The sequence below is a fragment of the Ammospiza caudacuta genome, chromosome 2 (assembly GCF_027887145.1).
Source record: "Ammospiza caudacuta isolate bAmmCau1 chromosome 2, bAmmCau1.pri, whole genome shotgun sequence".
Classification (NCBI taxonomy): Eukaryota; Metazoa; Chordata; class Aves; order Passeriformes; family Passerellidae; genus Ammospiza; species Ammospiza caudacuta.
Window position 1 is genome coordinate 88,490,751 of NC_080594.1, and position 22,927 is coordinate 88,513,677.

At 37.9% G+C, this 22,927-nt stretch overlaps 1 protein-coding gene across 3 annotated transcripts in view; it reads right to left on the minus strand.

Moving 5' to 3' along the window:
* Positions 1-22,927, minus strand: part of GABRG3 (gamma-aminobutyric acid type A receptor subunit gamma3) — a 290,448-nt gene that overhangs the window by 34,048 nt on the left and 233,473 nt on the right. For all 3 annotated transcript variants that reach the window (XM_058824566.1, XM_058824561.1, XM_058824560.1), the window contains exon 6: positions 14,559-14,696. In XM_058824566.1, coding sequence (XP_058680549.1) covers positions 14,559-14,696 — 138 coding nt within the window. The remainder of the gene's footprint in view (positions 1-14,558; positions 14,697-22,927) is intronic.

The window sequence follows — 22,927 nt, forward strand, 5'->3', positions numbered from 1 at the left end:
TTCTTGGTTGGCAGTTTCACGTGGATGATGGACATAAAGGGGAGGGCAGTCTGTTGAACCTGTTATTCCTGAAATGCTGAACCAAGGTGATTTTTGATTGAACAAAGATTAATTTTTGACTTGATTACTGGGAATTTACCCAGTCTCTCCCATTGTCCTTGCTGTCACAAATATCTGCTAATTATCTGTGATTCCATTTTTCTCAGAATAATAAAATTATCTAGTTTTTTTATAAACCAAAATCTTAGATCTTTATTGACTTATTTCTGTTGCATTACAGACCTATCTTTGCCTCCTCATATACCTCCTCATTCCAAACACTGATGTTGGCAATTGTTCAACAGTAGTTTACTAATTATCTTTATTTGAGACCTTTCTCAGAGCTCTGGTTCTGCATTGCTTCAGCTGCCTGGATCTACATGTGTGACTGTGTAGAAAAGCTAAAATACAGCCATAATGATGTGTTGCCAGTGAGGGATGGTGAATACTCCAGAGCTCTGTCAAACCCACAGCTTGTGTCCTGGTTGCTTTTGAAGGGTGGCAGGAGAGATGCAGTATGGCTAATGCAGTATGACCCTTATGAGGTGATGGTGTCATGCCTCTGGGTAGGGAAAGAATGGCCATGTCTGTGCTGAACAGAAAGCACAATATACAGGAACAAGGCAGGAGGCAAAAGGTCAAGCAAGGTCTTATTCAAGCATGTGTTCAAAGGATAGTAAAAGCAAACTGGCATGGGAAGGAGGACAGTAGTGCTGAGAGAAAAAGGTCTTTGGGACAAAGAAGTGGGAAGGAAAAATAGAAACAAGCAAAAAGGCCTGACAGCAAGGTGTGGAAAGGCAAGCTGGGTTTGACATGTTTGAGTCAAACTGGCATGAAACTGGTCAAAGCAGAAATTTTTGATTTTTGACATCTAAACAAGCATAGAGAGATTATAAGTGATTGCTTCTATTCACAGTATGTCTTAAGTGGTTTTGATCCAACATCAGGAGGCATAAACCATATTTTTTTGTTGAATCCCATCCCATGATGAAAAGTTTGAAATTGTAATTAAGAAATGTGATGGTCTAAAGAACACTTAATCCTCTATTTGATTATTATAACATTCTAAGAATGTCCTTGAGTGTTTTCAAATGAATTTGCTGTTATTTATTTGGTATTTGTTGAATACTTTCAGTAAATAGTTTGTCAATCTTTTGTGATGCATCAAACACAATGGCACTGTCTGTGCCTTTACTGGCTGTCAGTTTTCCAAAACAGGAGAATAAAAAATGTATTTCAGAACAAAGCAAAACCAAAGTAACAAAAACGACAAACACAGATTTTAATGTACTGAAAGATTTATGAATCAAAAGCATGAATTCAATGAAAAAACCTTCAACAATATTATTTTCATTATCTTACTCAATTCAACTCTGAAATTACTTATGTCCTTCTTTACATACAGAAATTCAAATAAGATAATATAAGATGAAGGTGCTTTTTGAAATACATAATGCTAAAGTTACTTTATTTTCGCTGCCTTTCACTGAAGCTTTCTGAAGAAAAGCTGAAAATCAAAAGAGCATCTCACATCTACTCTATGGGATCAGCTTGAAGCTTACAAGAAGCAGACAATAAATAAATTTTCTGTGTATTTTTTTTTCTGAATCAGTATGACTGCTAAGAAAACACTTCCAAATACCAATTATAGGGTTATACAAGAATCTTGCAGTCAAAGAGAGATTATCTTGAGAAAACTGTGGGATGTGGCCTTCAAAATTCAATTTGTTTTCAGCAATTCATCTTTAAGGGTTCAAAGTTATGTTTACAGAGTTCTTCAAGAAACTATTGCTTCCACAATATGCAACACTTGAAATCAGACATTTTTCTTGTCAATTTGTTAAAAACTTTGGGAAGAAGTGGAGAAAAATGGCATTATGTATAAATTTAGGAACTGCAAAAAAAAGTTCACACATTACCTTATAATGCAATGCCTAATATGATATTAGTGGGATTGAAACTGTTTCGGGACGTTATCACTGGTTCAGTCTCAGACAAAGTTACAAGACTAAATTTTTTCATCCAAACAACTGAGATTAGATGTCAACAGTTCTCATATTTTATAAATGATTTTGAGTATAGGGTAAAAAAAGGGCACACTGGCACTTCAAGATAAGAGGCAACTGGAAGTTACCAAAACCAGAAGCAATAACAAATGTATTGCTGACTGTAATTCTTGGACTTCTCTGGAGTTCCCCTGTCCTAAGAAGATTTATTTGCCATAAAAATGTCAAATTTTGAAAATAAAAAAAGAAATGGAATCCAATTAAAGTGCAGTTTAATTTTAAGATTGTGACAATGGGAAAACTTTGTATTATGTTTTAAGGATCATCCCTTCCTAGATGATAGGGTATTTATTAGCATTCTGCAATACTGTTCCCTGCACACCTCACCATGGATCTGATTTTGAAACACATGACATTAGAGAATGGGATTAAGCACCATTTGCAATGGACTTTGGCCTGAAATGAATTCTGAGGCTACAGCTCAGTTAAAAGAGCTTTTGTTATCTCAGATGACATGGCTAAACCTAAAATTTCAACACCTGTAAGTGACAGTGTAAAATGTCAAGACCAAAACACTTTCTAGCTGCTTTTTTTGATGTTAGAGGATAGTAAAGCTCAGCTCTGCCCCCTCACTAGTGCTGCCTGAGGGTGATGGAGGGAGCTTTCATCAGCCCAGTATTGCCAGGACTCTTCAAGGATGCACTTCATTGCAAAGGGAATGATCTCACCACATGATAACAGTTTCCCTGCCTCAATGTTTCTGGCGACTTCAAACAGTAAAGAAAGTCCAAGTTTGTTCCTTAAAAGTTTTTGATGATGCCTGTCCCATGAGCAGACACATTCTGGAGACAGCTTGAATTATAGGAAACATTAATTAATTCCATGACTGTTAGCCAGTGGTGTCCTGAAATTCAGTTTGCTGAGAGGATCCTTGCAGGCACTGTAGAAATCTATTCAAGGACTTGTTCTTTTTCAACAGGATGCTCAAGATGTATTCTTAGAAATCACTCTCTCTATTTAAATAAGAGAAAGCTGCAACAAGATTTTTTCACATTTTAATGTGGTTCTCTCTTTATCTATTGTGTTAACACAGACAACATTTGCCACATTTTCTTCCTTTTCAATGAAGCATTTAGAAAAGCAAACAGACATGTTCCCTCTCAGTGAAGGAACAGAAAAATAAGGATGAAATAGAGTTTGGAATGGGAGTGTGTAAATTGGTATTACTAAACCAGACATTTTAATAAATGTTTTATATTAATAGACATATTTTACAGGTTGGGTTTTTTTTTCTGGAATGTATCCTTATTAAAAAAATTAACAAGACAGAGAATAATTCAAGTCAAAGTAAAGCAAGACACATGCTAAAACTATGATCTTCATGCTTTGTTCATCTTTGCTTAAAGATTTGCATTATTTTGTCAAGTGTCTAACTACAGTAGGAATGAGAATTTAAATTCTTTAATCTTTGAAATCTTTGTGTTTCATAGCAATCTGCATGCAGTGAACAGAGAATTAGGTGCACATTCTTTTTTCTCTTCCGACTGTTTTGCAATTCTATGATACTTGTACTTCATTACTCTAAGATAATTTCTGTTTTGAATCAATATTACTGAAGAAATAATTTGGCACTCTGTTTACAGCATACAAAGGACATGCCTGAAGTTATGGATATGAAGAGCAGAAAGAGCTTCAGACTTTTTTTCACTTTAACTGTCCTACCTATAGGAGGTTTGCAATTAACTGTGATACTGACTTGAATTAGAATGTGGGTGGTGGTTTTGTACTTCTCAGATGAAAATCTGTATATTATACTTATCTAAAAATAAACTGTCCTCCTTTGATACAACACCATGCCCTGTTTTGTTTGGGGGTGGAGAGGGGAAGCTGGAGCAGGGTGTCTCCAGGTCCAAGACAGACTTGAAAGATTTGCACAACCTAAAGTGAACCTACTGCAGTTGCAGACACTTAAAACAACTAGAAGAGGAGTAGTTGTAGATTGTTTCTGGTGAAGAAAAAGAATGTGTTCTAAATGTCTTGAAATTAGGGAGCAACGTACAGATGTTCAGAATAGCTAAATGTAGGCTTTTAAATATCAGTCTTTAAAGGTCATGTCACAATGAAAAAAAATAATTTTCCTCTCCACTAAAGATAAAGACAGGATTGTAATTTCTAAGACCAAAAGGTTTTGAAAGAAAGCTTGGCAAGGAAATGTCCCATTATCATGCAGAATTATCTTCTATAAGGATATTGCCTACTATTATAGTTCATCCCTGTTTTATAGAACAAAGTCTAAAACACTAAACAGATTCACTTACAAGCCTCATTCAAGAAGGCAGTGTATTCAAGAGCATTTATCTTTCCAGAAGCACAAGGACATGGGCAGATCTTAGTACAAATCACTTGAGTATTTTGAGATCCTTGTCCTAATGCCACTTCCTGTACTCTTGGGATTATACACTTCCCTGCAATGGACCTCTGGGTCCACACCTTCAGTTTGTCTCAAGCTGACTGTAATTAATTTTTTCTGATGTAATGAATGAATTTTGGTGTCTTCTGCCAAAATCACTTTGTAAACACTGCAATGCATCGTGACTGCTGCCAGGTGAGGGTTTTGTCACTGCCAAATAACCCTATTCAAGTGCCAAGGATTCACCTCTGGGTTTCTATGGGATGCTATGGCAGCCCTTGTCAAGGCAGGCTTACCTACATTTCTGGAATGCTCTCAGGTTGTCTCATATCACCACTTTAGCTGCATTTTCTGGAAGGTTTGGAAACTTTCTGAAGGCTTATTGTTGTACTGCGCCACTTCCTTAGCTATCTGACAGCATAACTCATATGTGCCAGACTTTCTGGCAGATAAAGGTAAGATGAATATTGGCTTCAGTAGAGAGTGGGTAAATCCAGCATCAGGCAACTAAAGAGATTTTGGCTCTTGCCAGGGTAACTTTGAAGCAGAAGGTGTTGACTGAAATGGAGCTGTTATTATGAACGAGACCTGAATGTTGTGAATATTAGCTGCAGAAAAGGGTACTGGAGGAAAGAGCTTCCACAACCCCATGAAAGAAATCTGGAAACATGACCCTGATGTGGAGTGAAGGCTAAATTTAGAGAGATCTTGCTAGCAAGTAACTAGGCTGTGTTGCAGTTTTTGTTAGTTTATGGGAAATTAAAATCTAAAAAGAGACTTAGCACCTTTCTGCAGCATGTGAATAGCTCTTCTATGTGTTTTTAAGACACTCCCTGTGTCTTAAAATTTTCATTAAGACTGTAGATTCAGAAGTGAATAAAATATAAAATATCCTCTGCAATACTGTGAGTTTTAAATTAAGTACAATTTCTGCTTCTGAAAGACTTTTAGATAACATTTTACTGACTGTGCAACCCTGGCCAAAGGCCAAACCTTCACAGTCTGCATTAATATAAAGCTTTTGATTTAGCCAACCATAAATCACCAATACAGCAGTATAATGACAGAGAAGTCGGAATCAAAGCCAGAGGTGCTGGAACAGCAAGTGTAGAAGGCTGTTCTCAGCTGAATAAATGCAAACAGGTTCACACTTCTTATGTAATATTTCCAACCCCATCACAGTGATATTAATAACAGAAATTGTATCATCAATCTGCAGTGCAGGTCAAGATATGTTTCACAATTTGAGTCAAAATATTCTGTCTACATTCTGCACCTTATTAGAAATCAATCTATGGATCCAATTCTGTTTTGTATTTTGCATATTAGAGACACTTGTAAAGCCATTCTGACTGCAGTCATGGTGTCTTTCCTTGGAAATACTTCCCTCTCTCCCTACTGCTTTAGCCACCATGATAGCCCATTGCTGTCTTTATAAACATAGTTCAGCAGATCAAGGGTTTTACTTGTAAAGGTCTGGATATCTTAAAAATGGCAGTGTGGCTTCTTATTTGGCAATGTCTGGCCACACAATTATCCTCACAGATCAAACCCTGCCATGACTGCAGAGGGCAGCAAGTGAGGGAGCTGGAAATCTCAGAATGAATTCCTAAAAGCTATCAGCTTACCTCAGTGTCATCTAGGCTGGACAGGAAAAATGCAGATGAGAAGTGACTGCTAACAGGAAGGCCTCTGTTGCTATGTAGAATTCACAACTCTGTTCTTTAGAAGCAAGGAACCAAAATCTTTTTCCTAGCAAAACATGGAAGCATGTCCAGTGTTTTGTTTTTTACCTTGTGATCTCTGGTAAAAGCACCAGGACAGTGAGACCAAAGTCCCAATGTCTCAAGCGAGTGACTAAATTCTGTAATGGCTTTATTTAGTGCTTCATACTGCTATTAAATATCCAATCATCTTTCAAGCTCAGAGGGGAGCTCAGGCTAAAATCCCAAGGTCTGGCTTATTGTTACTGGAGAACAGAGTCAACCTTGTTGTCTACCTGTCCTGGTGAGCTATCCTAGAATGGAAATTCATGTAGCTCCAACAGAAGGGAGCAAGAGACCAGGACTCCATGTACAGAGAGGAGCAACAAATAAATATAGCATTGTCACTCAATGAGTGAATGGGAACACTAATTAAGGAACCTTAAAGTCAGACACATACAAAACACTCCAAAATATGGAACTATCAGATAAAAACATCAGCTGAAGGAAAACATAATAGAAGAAAAGACTCTTTGTTTTTTTCCATGCGGTATGGACGTCTTTTAAAAAGGACAACTTGAGGTACTTTAACAAGGACAAATGGATATCTTTTTAGGGAAAAACTGCTTCCTACTGAAATTTTCCCTTCAGAAAAAATGCAGGTGAAGACTTGCTCCCAAGTCTTCTACTGTCTATTTTTTGTTCTACTTTTGTCTTTACTACTAAGTAAAATTACTTATTACTTCTTATCTCTCATCATTTGCTGCAGTAAGGACCTATACAAAGGACATTGCATTTGTCTCTGCAAGGCAAAGCATAAGAATGAAACCAGTTATATATTCGGTTCTACTGAATTTAAAAGTATGGAGAGGAGTAATATTCTCTCTGCTCCTCTTACTCTTGTTATCTTCTGCACTATTTGTGAAGAGGGAAGGTATTTTCAGAGCATGTTATACTTATCCCACTCATATTATTAAGCTGAGCTTTCTCTAGTTTCTAGTGACTAAAGAATTACTCACATTAAATGTACAGTTTCAGGCTTCTGCATTTCAGGGTCTGATCCCAGGCCAGCACCAGGGAAGAGTTCCATTAACTTCAGCAGGCTGCAGTTATAAATCACTCTCTTCAGAAGATGTCTTACTATGAGTTTTATGAGAGTTTTGTAACAAGATGGGCAAGTACTGGATTTTCAGGGCAATTGAATGTTTTTATTCCCTTGAATGTCTATCAAACTTCCAAACAACATAGGAAAATGCTTTAATAGAAGTATTGTAAGTAATGGTATATTTATTTATTTATTACATTCCTAATCTGAGTAGCTAGTGCCAAAGTTATCAGACTTTTATATGAATAACTGTAAAAAATAAAACTGGAAACTTCTATTAGAAAAGCTTCAAAATCTTCAAAATATTCATGCTGATCAATTGCTGCTTGACATATGAATGAATACCTTTTAGAAGTCAATACTGTTGATTTCTCCTCTAAAAAGGGATTTGGTTTATTCCAAATACTGTATCAGAGATAAAAACTCTGTCAACAAAAAGATTATTGCTAAATCTTCTTATAACCAGGCTAATTTTCTGTTGGTATTTACTGTCAGAAAGTAAGTCCTGCAATATTCCCTCATTCCAGGATTTCTGCTGAGGCAGAAGACTTACAGTATTATTTTGTTCCTCTGAAAGCAGCCAAAGAATGAGAGAGTCAGCTCAAATCCAGGTGTTTATTTGGTGCTACACACTAAGTACTCTTCAACTGCATGAACATTCTGGATCTTACAGTGTTTTTGGAGTCCCTTTCCCTCCACTCCCAATGAAAGCAGTATAGAATAACAACCACATCCTGGCCATGACCCTCCTGGCCACTGCAAAAAATTAACCCTGTCCTGTCTGGAACCAGGACAATGTGATACCCATGGTGAAAGAGGCAAAGGTCCTGCAATGCCACTATAAGTGAAAAAAGACACTATTTTAAAATGGTGCATTGTATTTTTCTGAGTCTCCACCTTCCTGCTTCAGGATGCCATCTGGTTAAAGACAGTCTTTTGAAAGACAATGTGAAATGTCTTCTTGAGCTCAATGAATTTAGCATTTCAGGGGAAAAAACATCCTGAAATTCACATTTGTCCTGGGGAGAACAGAGATGACAAGAGCTCTCTTCTATGTCATCAGGACATCAGGACTCAGTGGCACATTAAAAATGTTGATGAATTTAAAACCCACAGGTTTAATAGATATGCATTAAATAAATTCCTTCAGATGAGTTAGCTGGTGCATGAGGATCTGATTTAATCAGATGATTAAAAAGAAGTATGTATGGATGCAATTGCATTCAGTCACTGTGGCATTTTGTGCATTTTTTCCGCTCATTGTCAAGACCATAAGGACACCAACAAATTCCAGTTGCTTGATAAGGCTTGACCACCCTCCTTGCCACACTTCTTGCAATCTCTTCCTCCAGGTAAGGGGTTCAGCTCCTGCTGCTGGCACTGCCCTTTCCTTGTGAGTGTGATGGTTGGGATGGGTGCTGGTCCTGCCCTCTCAACACAAACCTCTGGGTGCAGCCTAGCCCTGGACTGGCACTGGTCAGTCTGGCTCACCTTGTGTGGGTGCTCCTTGTGGGCTCTCTGTGCCTACAGCAAATGATCTGGGAGCATGTGACAGTAAACAGTAAGCTGAGGTGACCATTTTGAAATGCTTTCTCAAGTCAGCTGTTCTTTGTACAGCTATTAGAAGAGAAAGTCATGAGCACCATTTCCTCTGGATAAATCTCTGGGACTGTGCTGACTTTTGACAAAGCCAAGGAGCATCAACTAATGTAATAGAATCAGAATCAAAGAATAGTTTGGGGTACAAGGGACCTTAAAGGTCATCTATTGTCATGTCTTGTACCATGGGCATGGACACCTTCCACTAGACCAGACTGCTCAAAGCTCCATTGAATCTGACCTTGAACACTTCCAGGGGTGGGATACACAATGCTTCTCTGGAAAACCTGTTCCAGAGTGTGTCCAGGAAAGAATTTCTTCCTAATATCTTCCTTCAGTTTGAAGCCATCTCCCCTTATTGTTGTTGTTGTTACAAAGGCCTGCAAGTGACAGCACTTCAGGCCTTTGGAAAAGTCCCTCTCCACCCCTCCCTTTAGGCACTGCATGGCTGCTAGAAGGTCTCCCTGGAGCCTTCTCTTCTCCAGGCTGAACCCTCTCTATCTGTCTTCACAGCAGAGAAGCTCCAGCCCTCTGATCATCTTCATGACCTTCCTCTAGACTAATTTCAACAGGTCCATGTCCTTATTCTGCTGAGGGCCCCAGTGCTGGACCCAGTATTCCATGTGGGGTCTCACGAGAGTGCAATAGAAGGGCAGAATCACCTCATTCAACATGCTGGTCTTTGATGGAGCCCAGGATACAAGTGGTGCTCTGTGCTGCAAGAACACATTTGACTTGATGGAGGCTCTCCTAGGGAAATTTAGCATTCCTATATAAACATGTGTGTCCCTTCCCTCCTCGGCAAGTAGCCATATATGTATATACGTATGCATACATGTGTATATGTATGTAGATATTTGCATTGTCTTGGAAGAAAAGTTTGCTTTATTTTGTTCTGTTGTAGCTTTGTACTTGTCATTTACTGAGTACTCCGCAAGAGAAAATGTCCTTTAATCTGTGTTGCTTCAAATATGGCCCAAAAGAGCTTTATCTAAATTTGTGACAACAGATATCAACCTTGATTTGCAGCCCTGTGGTACAGGGCTGAGAGCATCATTTAAGCTTAAGTACTTTATGAAACAGCAATTTCAAAATATAAAGCATGATTTAGAAGTTGTATGACAGGCAGACTCCACCAATCATAACTCATCCATGGTATGTGAACAAAGGTTCTCCTTCTTATGGCAGTTGTTATGGCTGTTTATTGGGTTTGAGTATTAATGCTTGGGATAATTCAGAATCTATGAAATGGAGCTTTCTGTCTGGTTTTATATATATAATTTGAAATAATCAGCTATATTTTTTTAAATAGAGTGCTTTTATTGGTATTTTCTCTTCCTGAGGAATTATCTTGAACGTCAACAGAGGCAAAGACCTTGAACTTCAACAGAGGCAAAGTCTGAACTGCAAAAAATCTCTCAGCCTAAAAGCATTTGAGAAAGAACACAAACAATATTTGTATGGTACAAAGAAATTTTTAAGTAAATGAAAATAAGATTCAAGAGCTAGAGGGTTTTTGTGTTTATCTAACAGTGTGAAAAATTAAGTGGTTTTAAAAGAACAGACTTTCTGAGGAAGACAGAAAAGTGCAGAAAAGTGCAAGCAACACTACAGCTCACTCCATGAGCCTTAATTGTGGAATCCTCCATAATTTTTGTGGGTTTTTCTTGGTCTTTGCTTTAATCCCCCTCCTATGTCCCAGTCCATCACTGCCCACAAGTGTATTTGAAATGTCTAGAACTCAGAAACCTGAAGTTTACTACAATCACACACAGAGTGCTTTTAAAGAGGACATTGTTCTCTGTCCTGCTGTCCTGGTCACCTTTCCATTGGCTGACTTGCAGTTTTAAAATCTGCACATTTTTTCTATACATGCAGTTTGTCCTTTCTTTTCACAGGTGGCTTTAGTGCTCCCTGGACTTTAATTATCTTTGTCAGCCTTATTTGACATTGTAGCAAGAGAAGTGCTCTCGTTACAGAATCTGAGTCTGAGTACCTTGCCAGAAGGCAACAGGGGAATTTTTTAGTATTTGTGAATTAATTTGATATCACCTGGCAGTGAGAGCTTTCTTAGGGTTCCAGATAAAGGTTCATGACCATACCACCAGCACAGTGACTTCTACTGATTAGTGCATGCAATCATTATTTGAAGTAGGTATTTAATTTATTTTTTGGATTTACATCTTAGCATGAAATTAAAAAAAAAAATACCCTCAGGAGAAAGATGTACACTTCTTCCAGGTGGCGATGAAGACTTTTTTTGGCTGCCAGATTATTGTAAAAAAAGAGCAAAGTAAAACACTGTCAATAATTTAAGCCACTGCTGGTTCAGTGCAAAATATGATATTTTTCATATTACTTTGATTTCTGAAGTGCACTGTGTGACAGCTGGCTTCTTAACCATGTACCTCTGAAATTGTCATAGATTAACATAAAGGTTATTTAAATGTCTGAAAAAGGTTTGGAAAGACTGAAAAAAATCAAAAAGCAGAACACTTCCAAGTCTTACATCTAACAATTCTGTCATGAAAATGACTGCCAAGAAAGGACTTAATGCAAATGAGGAACAGCAGCAAGTTGCTGTGTGGTCAGTGTGACCTCTCTTCATTACACCCAGACCATGGCTGAAGAGGAGCTAAAAAGAGATCCCCAAGCTGGACATAGGAAGGTGGCACTGCAGCAGCTCTCACATTATAAAGATGTAATTTAGTGAGAAGCAATAGTGTCAAAAACAAGCAGGAAGGTGTAAACAAAAAGAAATCAGGGTTTTGAATCCATCTCTTGTTGGTGCAGGACTGGTCTCTGCAGAAGATCTTCTCATGTTATGCCTAGTCTGCTTTTAAATTCCCTCTGGAACAGTAGTTTCCATAACTTCCCTTGGGAGGAAGAGATGATATTTGGTACCTTTTTTTCAGAAAGCTGCTGGTGGTATCCAGCCTGCTTCCCTTCTCCTAACTCCACCTTATTAACAGGAATGATCCCTGTTCAGCACTCTGACCAATGCTGTTTTTCCTTTCTGTCCTGAGCCTGCAGAGGGGTGGTGGCTGCTGGGGCCATCACGGGCTGCCACAGGGCTCAGAGGGGCCCCAGGCTGACCACAGCACAGGGCAGAAACTGAGAAACAGCATAAATTCTGAGTGAGTCCTACACCCACAGTGTCCTAGGGGCAGCCTCACAGCAGTCTGCCTCTCCAGGTAGCTTGAGTGCAAAAATGTCACAGATCTTCCATGTCAGAACTTGGCATTTATTTCTGACCACCTGCAGCCGCCTGCGGCAGGGCTGTAAAGGAGATGTAACACCTGTAAGAAGCAGCTGCCACCTCCCTTTATCACAGATTGTCCAAACAGTAGGAAACAGCAGCTTTGTGGGTTTCCTAATTCTCAAACTTCTTGGCTAGGGCTTTACTTCAGTAAACAGGAACATCCCAGAGTACAGATGCCCCTTTATCCCATTTGTTCACATATATTTAGACACAACAGAAATACAGAATTTTTTCAGAGACATATTGCACTTTGTCCTGTCCCTCTCCTCTATTTTGGGGCTCCTTACACTACAATATGGGACATACACGAAGTTTTGCAATGTACTTGCTTTTTCTTAAGTCCTGGCCCTGGTTTGCTATTGACAGTAAATATTGTTGACATTCAGTAAATCTGGCCTTTGAAATTACCTTAAACTATAGAGTAACAAAATATAGTCTGTTTTCTGAAAATTCAGGTCCATGTGCAAACTCAGGGGTTTATTCTTCACATCTCTAATATGTTTGTTGACACCTATCTTAGATATCTGGTGAAATGCACAACTCATTTTTCTAACCTAATAACTTCAGATGACAATCTGACACATACATTTTACATTGTTTCTTCCAAGTAAGCTTCCACAATCTCCTGACAGGGTTTTTTTGTTGTTCTGTTTTTCGGCTGTTTTTTTTCTTTTGGGGGGGGGGGGGCTGTCAGTATTTGAATAAGCTTTAGTTTGTCAACAGCCTTCTGTCACTGTGGTGCCTCTAGGAGAATAGAAATATCTCATGCTTCCAGTAACTTGAGTTCACTGCTGCTGGATTTTGCACTCACAAACATGGGTAAGCAGAAACAGCAAGAGCAATTATACAAAAATATTGTGCCAACTCACTCATCTTAATAAGAACCAGGCACATGCTAAAATGAACATAGGAAATAGGTTACTCTATGCTCCACATTATCTACCCACTTATTTAGGTAAGACCTCTATAAATATGTTTTTCTGGGCAGAGTTAAATAGATTTGTTTCTCAAGACACTGGTGTTATATTAACTGTGTAATTCCTTTCCATGGAAACACAGAATGGCTTGGATTGGAAGGGACCTTGAAGATCATCTAGTTCCAACACCCCCGTTTCTTGGAGAAGGCTGAACACCTGCCTGCCCATGGGAAGCAGTGAATTAATTTCTTGTTTTGCTTTGCCGGGGTGCACAGCGTTTTCTTTCCCTATTAAACTACCTTTCTCTTAACCCATGAGTTTTCTGGCTTTTATTCTTCCAATTCTTTCCCCCATCCCACCACGGAAAGTGAGTGAGCAGCTGCATGGTTAAGCTGCCAGCTGGGGTTAAACCACATACATAAGTATTTTAATGATTTAGTATTTTGTACCTGAGTCAATTTATGGGAAATTTGCATTCCTGAGTAACTTGCAAATTAAAAGACTTTGTATCCATAGCAAAAGAGAACTTTCACATGTGTGCTCTTTGCACCATTTTTTTCTGCTAAACCAGCAGCTCAATATATTCACTAAAAATTTAGTGACTTTTCATTACAAAAATTCCTATACAGTTCTAAGAATTCATTGCTGATGGTAGTGAGTGGGCCAGGACTAAACAGCAGTAGTTCCACAGATTTGAAATTTTTAATCATTAATATTTTGAAAATAATAGCTTAGCTTTGATTACCTTTTGGCAAAAAAAAATCTATTTTTTTCAAAAATTCACCACCTGTTAAGCAGAAGGTTGCTTCTAGCAGTTTCCCTCAGCAGCTGTGGGAAGACTTACCAAATCATGGCAACCATGGAGCTTACTGCAGTCATGTATAAAGTTTAGACATGGTGTGACCACAATTTATCCAGTTCAAATAATGTATTCCATTTAAAAATCTTTTTTTTTTCCTCTATATTACTGTGCTATTATAAGAAACAGCAAAATTTCTGAAGAAATAGAATAGGCATCATTAGATTTTAATTGCAATCAATTGGTAAGGTCACTAGCAAAGGCATTTATCAACTGAGAAAGAGAATGTCTTTAAAATATTAAGAAAAATATTAAACTGTTTTCTGAATGATGAAGAACAGAAAGTGTCTAATTTCACTAACCTACCATCGTGCTCAAAATCTTTCTCTTTAATTTATGGTGAAGGCAGATTCAACACAGGAGTGGCCTAATAAATGAGGAATGAGAATCATACAGTAACTTCAAGTCTAAAACAAATGGCCGTATCAAGCAAACATTTATTCCTCAGTTTGTGAAGTCACTAGAAGAGTAGAGATTATCAAAAATCAAGATAAAGTCAATATTTTTGAGGCCTGAACTTTACAGCTTCTAAATGAACATTTTAAAATCAATATAACATAATAAAATCAATTTGCACTTGAATAAAAGCAAAACAGGGATAAATATTTTTAAATAATTTGAATTCCAGAAAAAGCACCACCATTTGTATCATTCTTACCTGCAGAAGTTTTCACAATTTCTGAAGTATTTCTGAGACCCATAAAGTCAAACTGATAGAGTCTCCAAGATTTCTGGTCAGCAGCCTCCACTGAATTTTTCCTCCATCTGTAAATCATCTCCTCTTTAGGATAGCCATCTAGAAATTAATATATATATACATACGCATATGAATATTTTGCATTTCATAAAAAATGTTCTGCAAAATATTATCCGTTCACTGTTTCAGTGCTGTTTGGGAACACCTGAATTTCTGATCTGATGCTTTGTAGGTGAGTTAAGTGGCATCATTCTCCAGAGTTGTATGGCACACAAAAATAGAGACATAATGTACACAAAAATAGAGTTATAATACTGGCAAACCTGTGATTTTTCACAATCATTGTTTTATAACAATAGAAAAAATACGATTGGTTCTATCACAAACAGATCTCTTCAGAGGTGCAGTTGACTGTAGTAATTGGAGGTTCAGGCACAAAAGTATGCTGCTTTGCATAAACTCTGAAGAAGCTGAGCAAACCAACAGAATGCAAAAAATGGGAATTCTCTCACTGGAAAATATCAACCATTGAAAAGGACACATTGTTTTAAAAGCTGCAATAGTTCTAGTAGGGAGTGTGCTACTGTACTTCTGAAAGAAACATAACAGTGCAAAAGAAAGCAAAATTTTAATTAGCATGGGAATTTAAATTGATTATGCTACCATATCTCTTCTGAAGTCTGGGGTAATTAATGAGGCATCACCTGATCGCTACTGCTGAAATAGCTTCTGAAAGTCTTTATCAGTTCAGCACTCCGTAGTCAGATTAATTCTTATGCCATTTTTAATTTCCTCTTTGTTAGAGAATGGCATTTTCCAATTAATGTCCAACAAATCTTCAACCAGACCATACCATAACAATAAACCATCTAAAAACAACAGCCCACCCATGCTAGTTACAATTAGATTGTTCTCTAATGCATTATACAATCAATTTTTATTCATCTCATTAATATAACAGCTGGAGATTACAAGGCAAATTAATAGCCTAACAACAACGATAGATGGTTAATATAATTGTCACATCAGTAATTTATTTTTCCCCATTGAAAACTGATACATTTTTATATTTGCATTGCAAAACAACCTCTCTGGTCATGGTGCTATTTCCTTGATGTCTTCCTCCTGTGAGTGTCTTTTAATCTTGTTTTAGGTTCCACCCTGCCAGCCAGGGTACTGCTGTAAGGCGTGCACAGCCTCATTTATCCCCACACTAACACAGCAAGAAAAGTACCCACAAGTCCCTTAGTTCTTATCTTAAAAAATGACCAAAAAATCACTATGTGTTAATTTAAAATGTCAGATTTGTATATTTCCCATCAATGTAAACAAAGAAATAACCTGTGAAGGACCCAACTGAGTAACAAACACTGTTCTCTGTGAGAGCTCTTGCTGCCAAGGAGATTCTGCTGCCAATTCTGCTGTGCAAGTCTGTGAGATTGACATAAGGCTAATTTTTTTGGCTGGCAGATTATGTCAGAGGATGCAGTGATACAGTGAGAGAAGTCAAGCTTTGCAGAGCGTCCAAGCCCTAGCCCTGAATTATCTGAAATTTGAACCCTCTGATCACATTTCTTCCTCTTCCAAGTAACAAACAATAAGATGAGGAAATGGCCTCAAGTTGCACCAGGATGGGGGGTGGTGGTGTGAAACTGAATAGGGGACATAAGATGCAGTCCCTTTTCTCAGATAAATTTCACTATAATCATTGTAAGTGAAAATGTTTCAAATATCTTGCAAGTAAAAAGAAATATACTTTTAATACATTATTTTTAAGTGATCCAAAATGACGTTTTTACATCTTTTCCCCAAACTTTGCTGAAAAAGTTGTGCCAGTCAGTCTTGAATTCAATTTCTTCTTGATTTTTTCCTTTCTTTTCATCCCATGACCACCCCACAAAAAAAAAAGAAAATCCATTACTCTGTCAGTATGCCTGAAAGCTTGCTATCATATTAACCAAGGCATAGCTGTTTATCCTGATGAGAACAACATGCAGTCAGGAAAAAGTTCATGGACTCTCATCCTTCAAGATTTTTCCTGTATTTTTGACTAAGAAAGGTCAAATTCAGTTTCAAAGTCTCTTTTCAGTATTATTCATCATCATTAAATCATAAGCAACTGACCTCAGGAGACCATTGTGACACTTCAATAGTTCCTTAATCCACAGTTGCTGAGATCTGCTCTTACCATGATTTGGTAGCTTACATGAAAAGAGAGAAGTACTAGAGATTCAACGGGAGTTGTTTCAACCTCTTAAATAACTGCTATTATGTTCTGCCCTGGTGCCAGGTGACTGACTTCACTTTTCAATTATTTAAAAGAATAATAATTTTATGGAGGAGTGGCACATCTCTATGGACAGTATATCACTCCTAGAATTCATTTAACTTACAGAATAGACTGCTCATGACAGTTCTTCTTTTGGTGATATTCATTATTTCTTGTACACAGACTAATTGTTTCTAGCCCTTTAAATATTTCATTTTAGCAAATATCAGAGCTGGAGGCTTCAGTACTCCACAAGAACATGCAATGTCTATTGTTCAGCTTCCTTTCATTTTCCCAGCATGACAAACGACAGTAAATTATCTTAAATTTTAAGCTTAGTGGCTTCAAGTCATTCACTCTGAACAAACTTCTCTCAAGTGTATTTACCCTTCCAAGTTGCTTTAGGTTATGTAAAAATATTCTCACTGCAGTAGGGCAAGCCTCCAGGAGGTCCTGGAGGTTTTCCAGCAGGTGCCAGTAAGGTGGCAAAGGTGATGGCATTGGAGAAAGACAACCAAGTGTGTTCTGTGTTACAGCCATCTGAGCTCTGGCAACCTGAAACTCAGGATCTTCTCAGCCAAAGCCTGTGTCAACAACTCTGTTTTCCCTCCCATCATTTTACTTGATTAAATTCTCCTACTTTCTGACCCAAAGGTTGTTTTGTAGGCAGTGCTACAACTTTTATATGCCATATCAGCAACTTTTAGAGGCCACCCTGATCATCTGGCTTTTTGTAACATGGTGCTACATGTTCTTGCAAAATCAGGTCAGAACCAAATTTGATTCTTTAAGAACTCAAGAGAAAGTGTATGTGTAATGCCTTGTGTTTACTTTCACCAAACACACATAATGACTTTGCTTTTCCAGTTTTTGCCATTTTGAAGGTGAAACTATTATAACAGAAAGGTAAATTGTCAGGAAAACCTCTGAGATTCTCTGCATTTTCATGTATTTGCCCTTTATTATTGAAATACTTGGACACATGTTACCAGATCTCCTCACATCACCACCACATAATTTAGAAGTGGAAGGTTAAAAATATTTAAACTTCATGTTCATACTGTTTCATTTTCCAGGAGACTGATTTGTGCAGGAGGCTCCACCAAAGTGCTGAAAGGATGGTCAAGGCCAAAAACAGCACCAGGCTGGATAAGAGGCATATGCAGCCATAAGCTGGCCTTGAGAATTCTTATCAAGTGGCCCTGAAGCACATCTGCTACAGGAATCAACACTGATGGAAAAATCTCCACCTTTTGCAATATGACCATCGATGCCTGTTTGTGCATACTGCCTCTAACCTTGATTTCCCCAATGCTGTAATTGATCTGGACATCTTAGATCAGTGCCTGATATCTTTGTTTCACTTTCTTTTGTGTGACAACGTGGCTATTTTGGGAAGTGAGTAGAGCTGGAAAGACAGCTGAAAAGACGTCATGTCAAAAAGGACACAGACCACTTGAAAAGGGAAAAAAATTTCCACAGAAAAGTATCCAAGCAATGAAAAGATAGAGCAGCATAAAAAAATTAATAAGGTCTTTCATCTCTTCAGACACACTTTACCCACTCTGTGAAATACATTTATTTCACTGCTGGTTCCCCACACTACTCATTCACATGTAACACAGGTAGACCCAGCTTATAGCAGAAGGAATAAAAGAATTAGGCTCCTTCTTAGCCTTGCAAAAATTTGTGTGCTCGGAAAATGCTCAGTGAAAGCAGCAGCAAAGCTGAAAATGTGGGGAAACATGAAAGAAAGGATTGTTCTGTTAAGTATCTGTCAGGAGCTGATGTTTGTGACAAGAGTATGGTTTTGAAAGATGTAGCTGGATTCTGGGAAAGTTTTGCTTTTCCATGGGTGTTAGATACAGACTCAAAGTCAGTGGGAAATGTGATCTCAAAGCTGAGCTGCTGCCATCAGTGAGTGGCTGCAGTTTACATCATGGGCATGGAGGGAGGGTTGTAGATGCTGGTGAAGTGGTCAGGAGAGGGAGGATGCTCTATTCCAATTAGAGGCAAGGAATAAGCAGCCCTTTACACCATACAGCCAGAAACACTTTGCCTCCTTGAATGCTACCTTGTTAACTCTGCTTCAGGCTAATTGGGAGACCTCTGTCAGCACAACCTGGGTCAGAGGAGGATAATGAACTCCACAAATGCACCTTTCTCTGGTACCATGTTGTGAATGACAAATCATATGCTTCCACAAAATCTGCCTGGGCTTTTTTTTTTTTTTTTCTTGTTAGCAGTCTTTAGAATTGCTTTGTTGGCAAGCAAACTGAATTTTAATACAAACTTGTCAGTGTTTGGAGGAAGAGGTTTCTCGGTGATCTGTTCCTCTATCTGTATGGTGTTTGTTCTCAGAAGGCTTTAAAGTAGGAGACTCTTCAAAGTTCCCCTATTAAATTGGTATTATTACCTTAGATTTTATGATAGTATGAACTTACTAAGCAAAACTAGATGCAGAAAAAGCAAAGTTGTAGTTCAATTATTTTAAAATTTAAAAAAAATAGGGTATATAGGCAACTCATTATGTTTCACCAGCAAGAACCCTTCAGGGTAGAGGGAAGCAAAAGTAGGGAAAGTGAATGGAGATTGAATAATTTACTTTACATCTATGGAAAACAATACTCATAGTTTTAATGCATATTGACTTATCTCTGTCCCCTAATGAAGGGGAAGGGGAAGGGGAAGGGGAAGGGGAAGGGGAAGGGAAGGGAAGGGGAAGGGGAAGGGGAAGGGGAAGGGGAGGGAAGGAAGGGGAAGGGGAAGGGGAAGGGGAAGGGGAAGGGGAAGGGAAAGGAAAGGAAAGGAAAGGAAAGAAAGGAAAGGAAAGGAAAGGAAAGGAAGGAAAGGAAAGGAAAGGAAAGGAAAGGAAAGGAAAGGAAGGAAAGGAAAGGAAAGGAAAGAAAGGAAAGGAAAGGAAAGGAAAGGAAAGGAAAGGAAAGGAAAGGAAAAGGAAAGGAAAGGAAAGGAAAGGAAAGGAAAGGAAAGGAAAGGAAAGGAAAGGAAAGGAAAGGAAAGGAAAGGAAAGGAAAGGAAAGATGAGGGTACTTGAAAAGCAGCTATGGTAATAAAAATAATTAAAGAAAAATGTGTATGTCTCAAAGACAGCTTTTAATCCTGAAGTAATTTATTTCAGCAGTAGTAGATAATTGCACTTAGGTGATAACTACAGCAATTAGAAATGTTATTCTTTGCCCTGTTTGCTTGCATCAGTAATTGACACCTTATTAACAGTACATTAGCTCATGGGAAAAAATCAACCAACATCATCATGACTGCAGATTAATGGCTCTAATACTGCCCTGAAGTTAAAGGATGTATGTCCCATTGAAGATAGTTTTTCTACCTGAAAATTTGCTTTAATATAACTGTGATACAATTCTGATGAAGAACTAGAGGATCCAGTCACTATCATTAACAGTAATGCTTAATTATCCCCTACCTGGGACTAATTCTCTATTGATAGAAGTGTGATTTACTGATAAATTACATGGTAGCTTAGCTTTGGGGAGGAACTTGTAGCATCAATTTTTTTTGGGGCCTTCAAAATAGAAAGAAGGAGAAGAGAGGTGCTGCTGTCACAGAAATAGTTCCCAAAACAAGGCTTTTCTGTGAACCAGCTTTTGTTGGAAGTAATAATTTTCTTGCTACTCATAGACAAATTAAAATTTTGGCTCAGAGAAAAAAGAGAGAAGAGAAGAGAAGAGAAGAGAAGAGAAGAGAAGAGAAGAGAAGAGAAGAGAAGAGAAGAGAAGACTGAGAAAAATGAACATAATTGGATTGAAAAGAGAGAGGTTTTCTCCTGATGTCATTTTAAGATGTGGCTTTTCCATGTACTCACTATCTTCTAAAAAATAACAGATGCATCTCAAATGGGGGTGCTAAGATTTTGTCACACAATGCCCTAGCAGCAAAAATGCCCTAGCAGCAAAAACTCCCTGTTCCAAGTATCAGATCCTAAAGGATAGTTAGACTAGTTTGAAATTAGCTTAAGAAACTAAGGCAATCCTGTTGCATCATCATACCTCTATCCTTACGCTTGCCAAACAATTTCCATTTTGACTTATTTACAAGTAGTATCATGAGTGATTTGGTTTTGGAAAATGGTTATTTTTACCATATATTGTCCCTATAATTCCACCTTTCTATTGTTTTAAAAATGGCTTCATCTTTTCTGAAAAAAATCCACCAAAACTAAAACTGAAAAAGCAGTCTCATCTTATGAGACTCTCAGCCTGCATTAATATTTTTCTATGCATTTTTATCTATATACTTATTTTTACTGCTTGCTAACAGTTTCATTTGGAAGGCAATTTTCAGAAGCCTCATGTGCAACAATTGTTTGCATTGCTCTGGCCAGCAATTTCTTTCACAAATTAATTTACTGGTAACTAAAACACCAGCTAAATGTTCAGATTCTTCTGATTTAGCCATATTTCATACCTATGCCTGACATCACTAACAGTAAATGGGCTGATCTCATGTCTAGCTTGTTGAATATAAATTGTATCTATCCTAAGGCTAGAATTCTGTCACAGATCAGAGTACTGAGGGCAAAGTTAGCTTAGTCATGGGCAGTCTTCTTCATGCTCTTCGTTGAATGGATACTTCACCTCAGCTTCCTGTTCTTTTATGAATGTAACAATGTGAAGATTTTGCCCTCAGTTTTCTGCAACACCAACCCCTTGCAGGAAAGAATGTAAGTCCAAAAAACAGTTTTCCTACCTCAAGTTGTCTTTGGATTTGAATGATTCTTGAATATGTACTTGTTCTATTCTCTATGTATTTAAAAATCTTCTCTGTATAAACAAATATGTAAGTAAGAGACAGAATTTCTGTTTCTAGCTCCCTATACTTATTTTTCATTGCTAAGATAGCTATTTGATAATGAACTGGTGTTGCTTCACAAATGTGTTGTCTTTACAGGCAACAAATAGACTTTATTCATAATGTGTATTCATCATTCTGCAGAATAGACTGTATTCATAATTCAGAAAACTTTTGATAATATATTTCAAGTCTCACATTTTTACTGGCTGCAAAACTGCAGATGGCAATTCTCAGTAAAAGGATGTTTTCAGAAATGTATGGCAAAGATGTGGCCTTTGAGAATCTGCTGGAATCCTGTGCTGCTGTTTTGTCCGGCCCTAGATCTTACACACCATGGCCAGCTCTGCATAGAGGTGGGAGGCTTCACCTGAGCACCTGCTGTGCTCCATTGGACTTAGGGTGAGATTCAAAGAGATGGTACTCTGATATCTCATCTCATCTCATCTCAATGTCATCTCATCCCATCCTCCCTTCTTTCACACGTCCCCACAACAACATCTGAATGATGCTGAGAATTCAAGAACTATGTACTACTGCTGAGAGATCAGACTCATCACTGTACTGCTAAATACGTACATTGAGTTCTCTAATGGAAAACAAACAGCTCAAAATTAATATTTTAGCAGCTAAAATATTGTGCTTGGCTGACTGCATGAGCTCAAGTGGGAACAGAAAAAATAATTTCTTTTTAGTTTATAACTGGCCACTGAAGAACCTCCAGCTGTGTGCAAGATTTTCTCATGACCATTTCAACATGAATTTTGTGCTGGATGTGAAAATTTTGAGGTGCTTCCCAGAATTTTTGCTAAGATGTGCAAAGTCTGAGTGACTGCATACTGAAGTAGCATCTCAGGCAGATATAGGTGATGTCAATCACTCACAATTTTCTGTACAGTAGTTGGCTCCTAACTCAGCCCTACGTAAAAGAGGAAGACAGCATTATTTCAATAAAGCAGATGAAAAGTATTTTTATAAACCAGAGAAAGTCAAAGCTCCTAGCAAGGGAATATAAAACCAAACCTATCAGGGCTTGCTTGGGACATTTTAGAAATCAGAACTATAAAACAGTTGAAGCAGAATGTGAACCTCAGTTTATTACAGGAATATCTCTCAAATCTTCAGTTCTTTGATTTGCTCACATTCTCTATAGCCAGAACACAATCTTCCTTTTCCATTTATTTCAAGTGCACTTTTATCGAAGATGCTTAGTGACAATGACCTTCTAAAG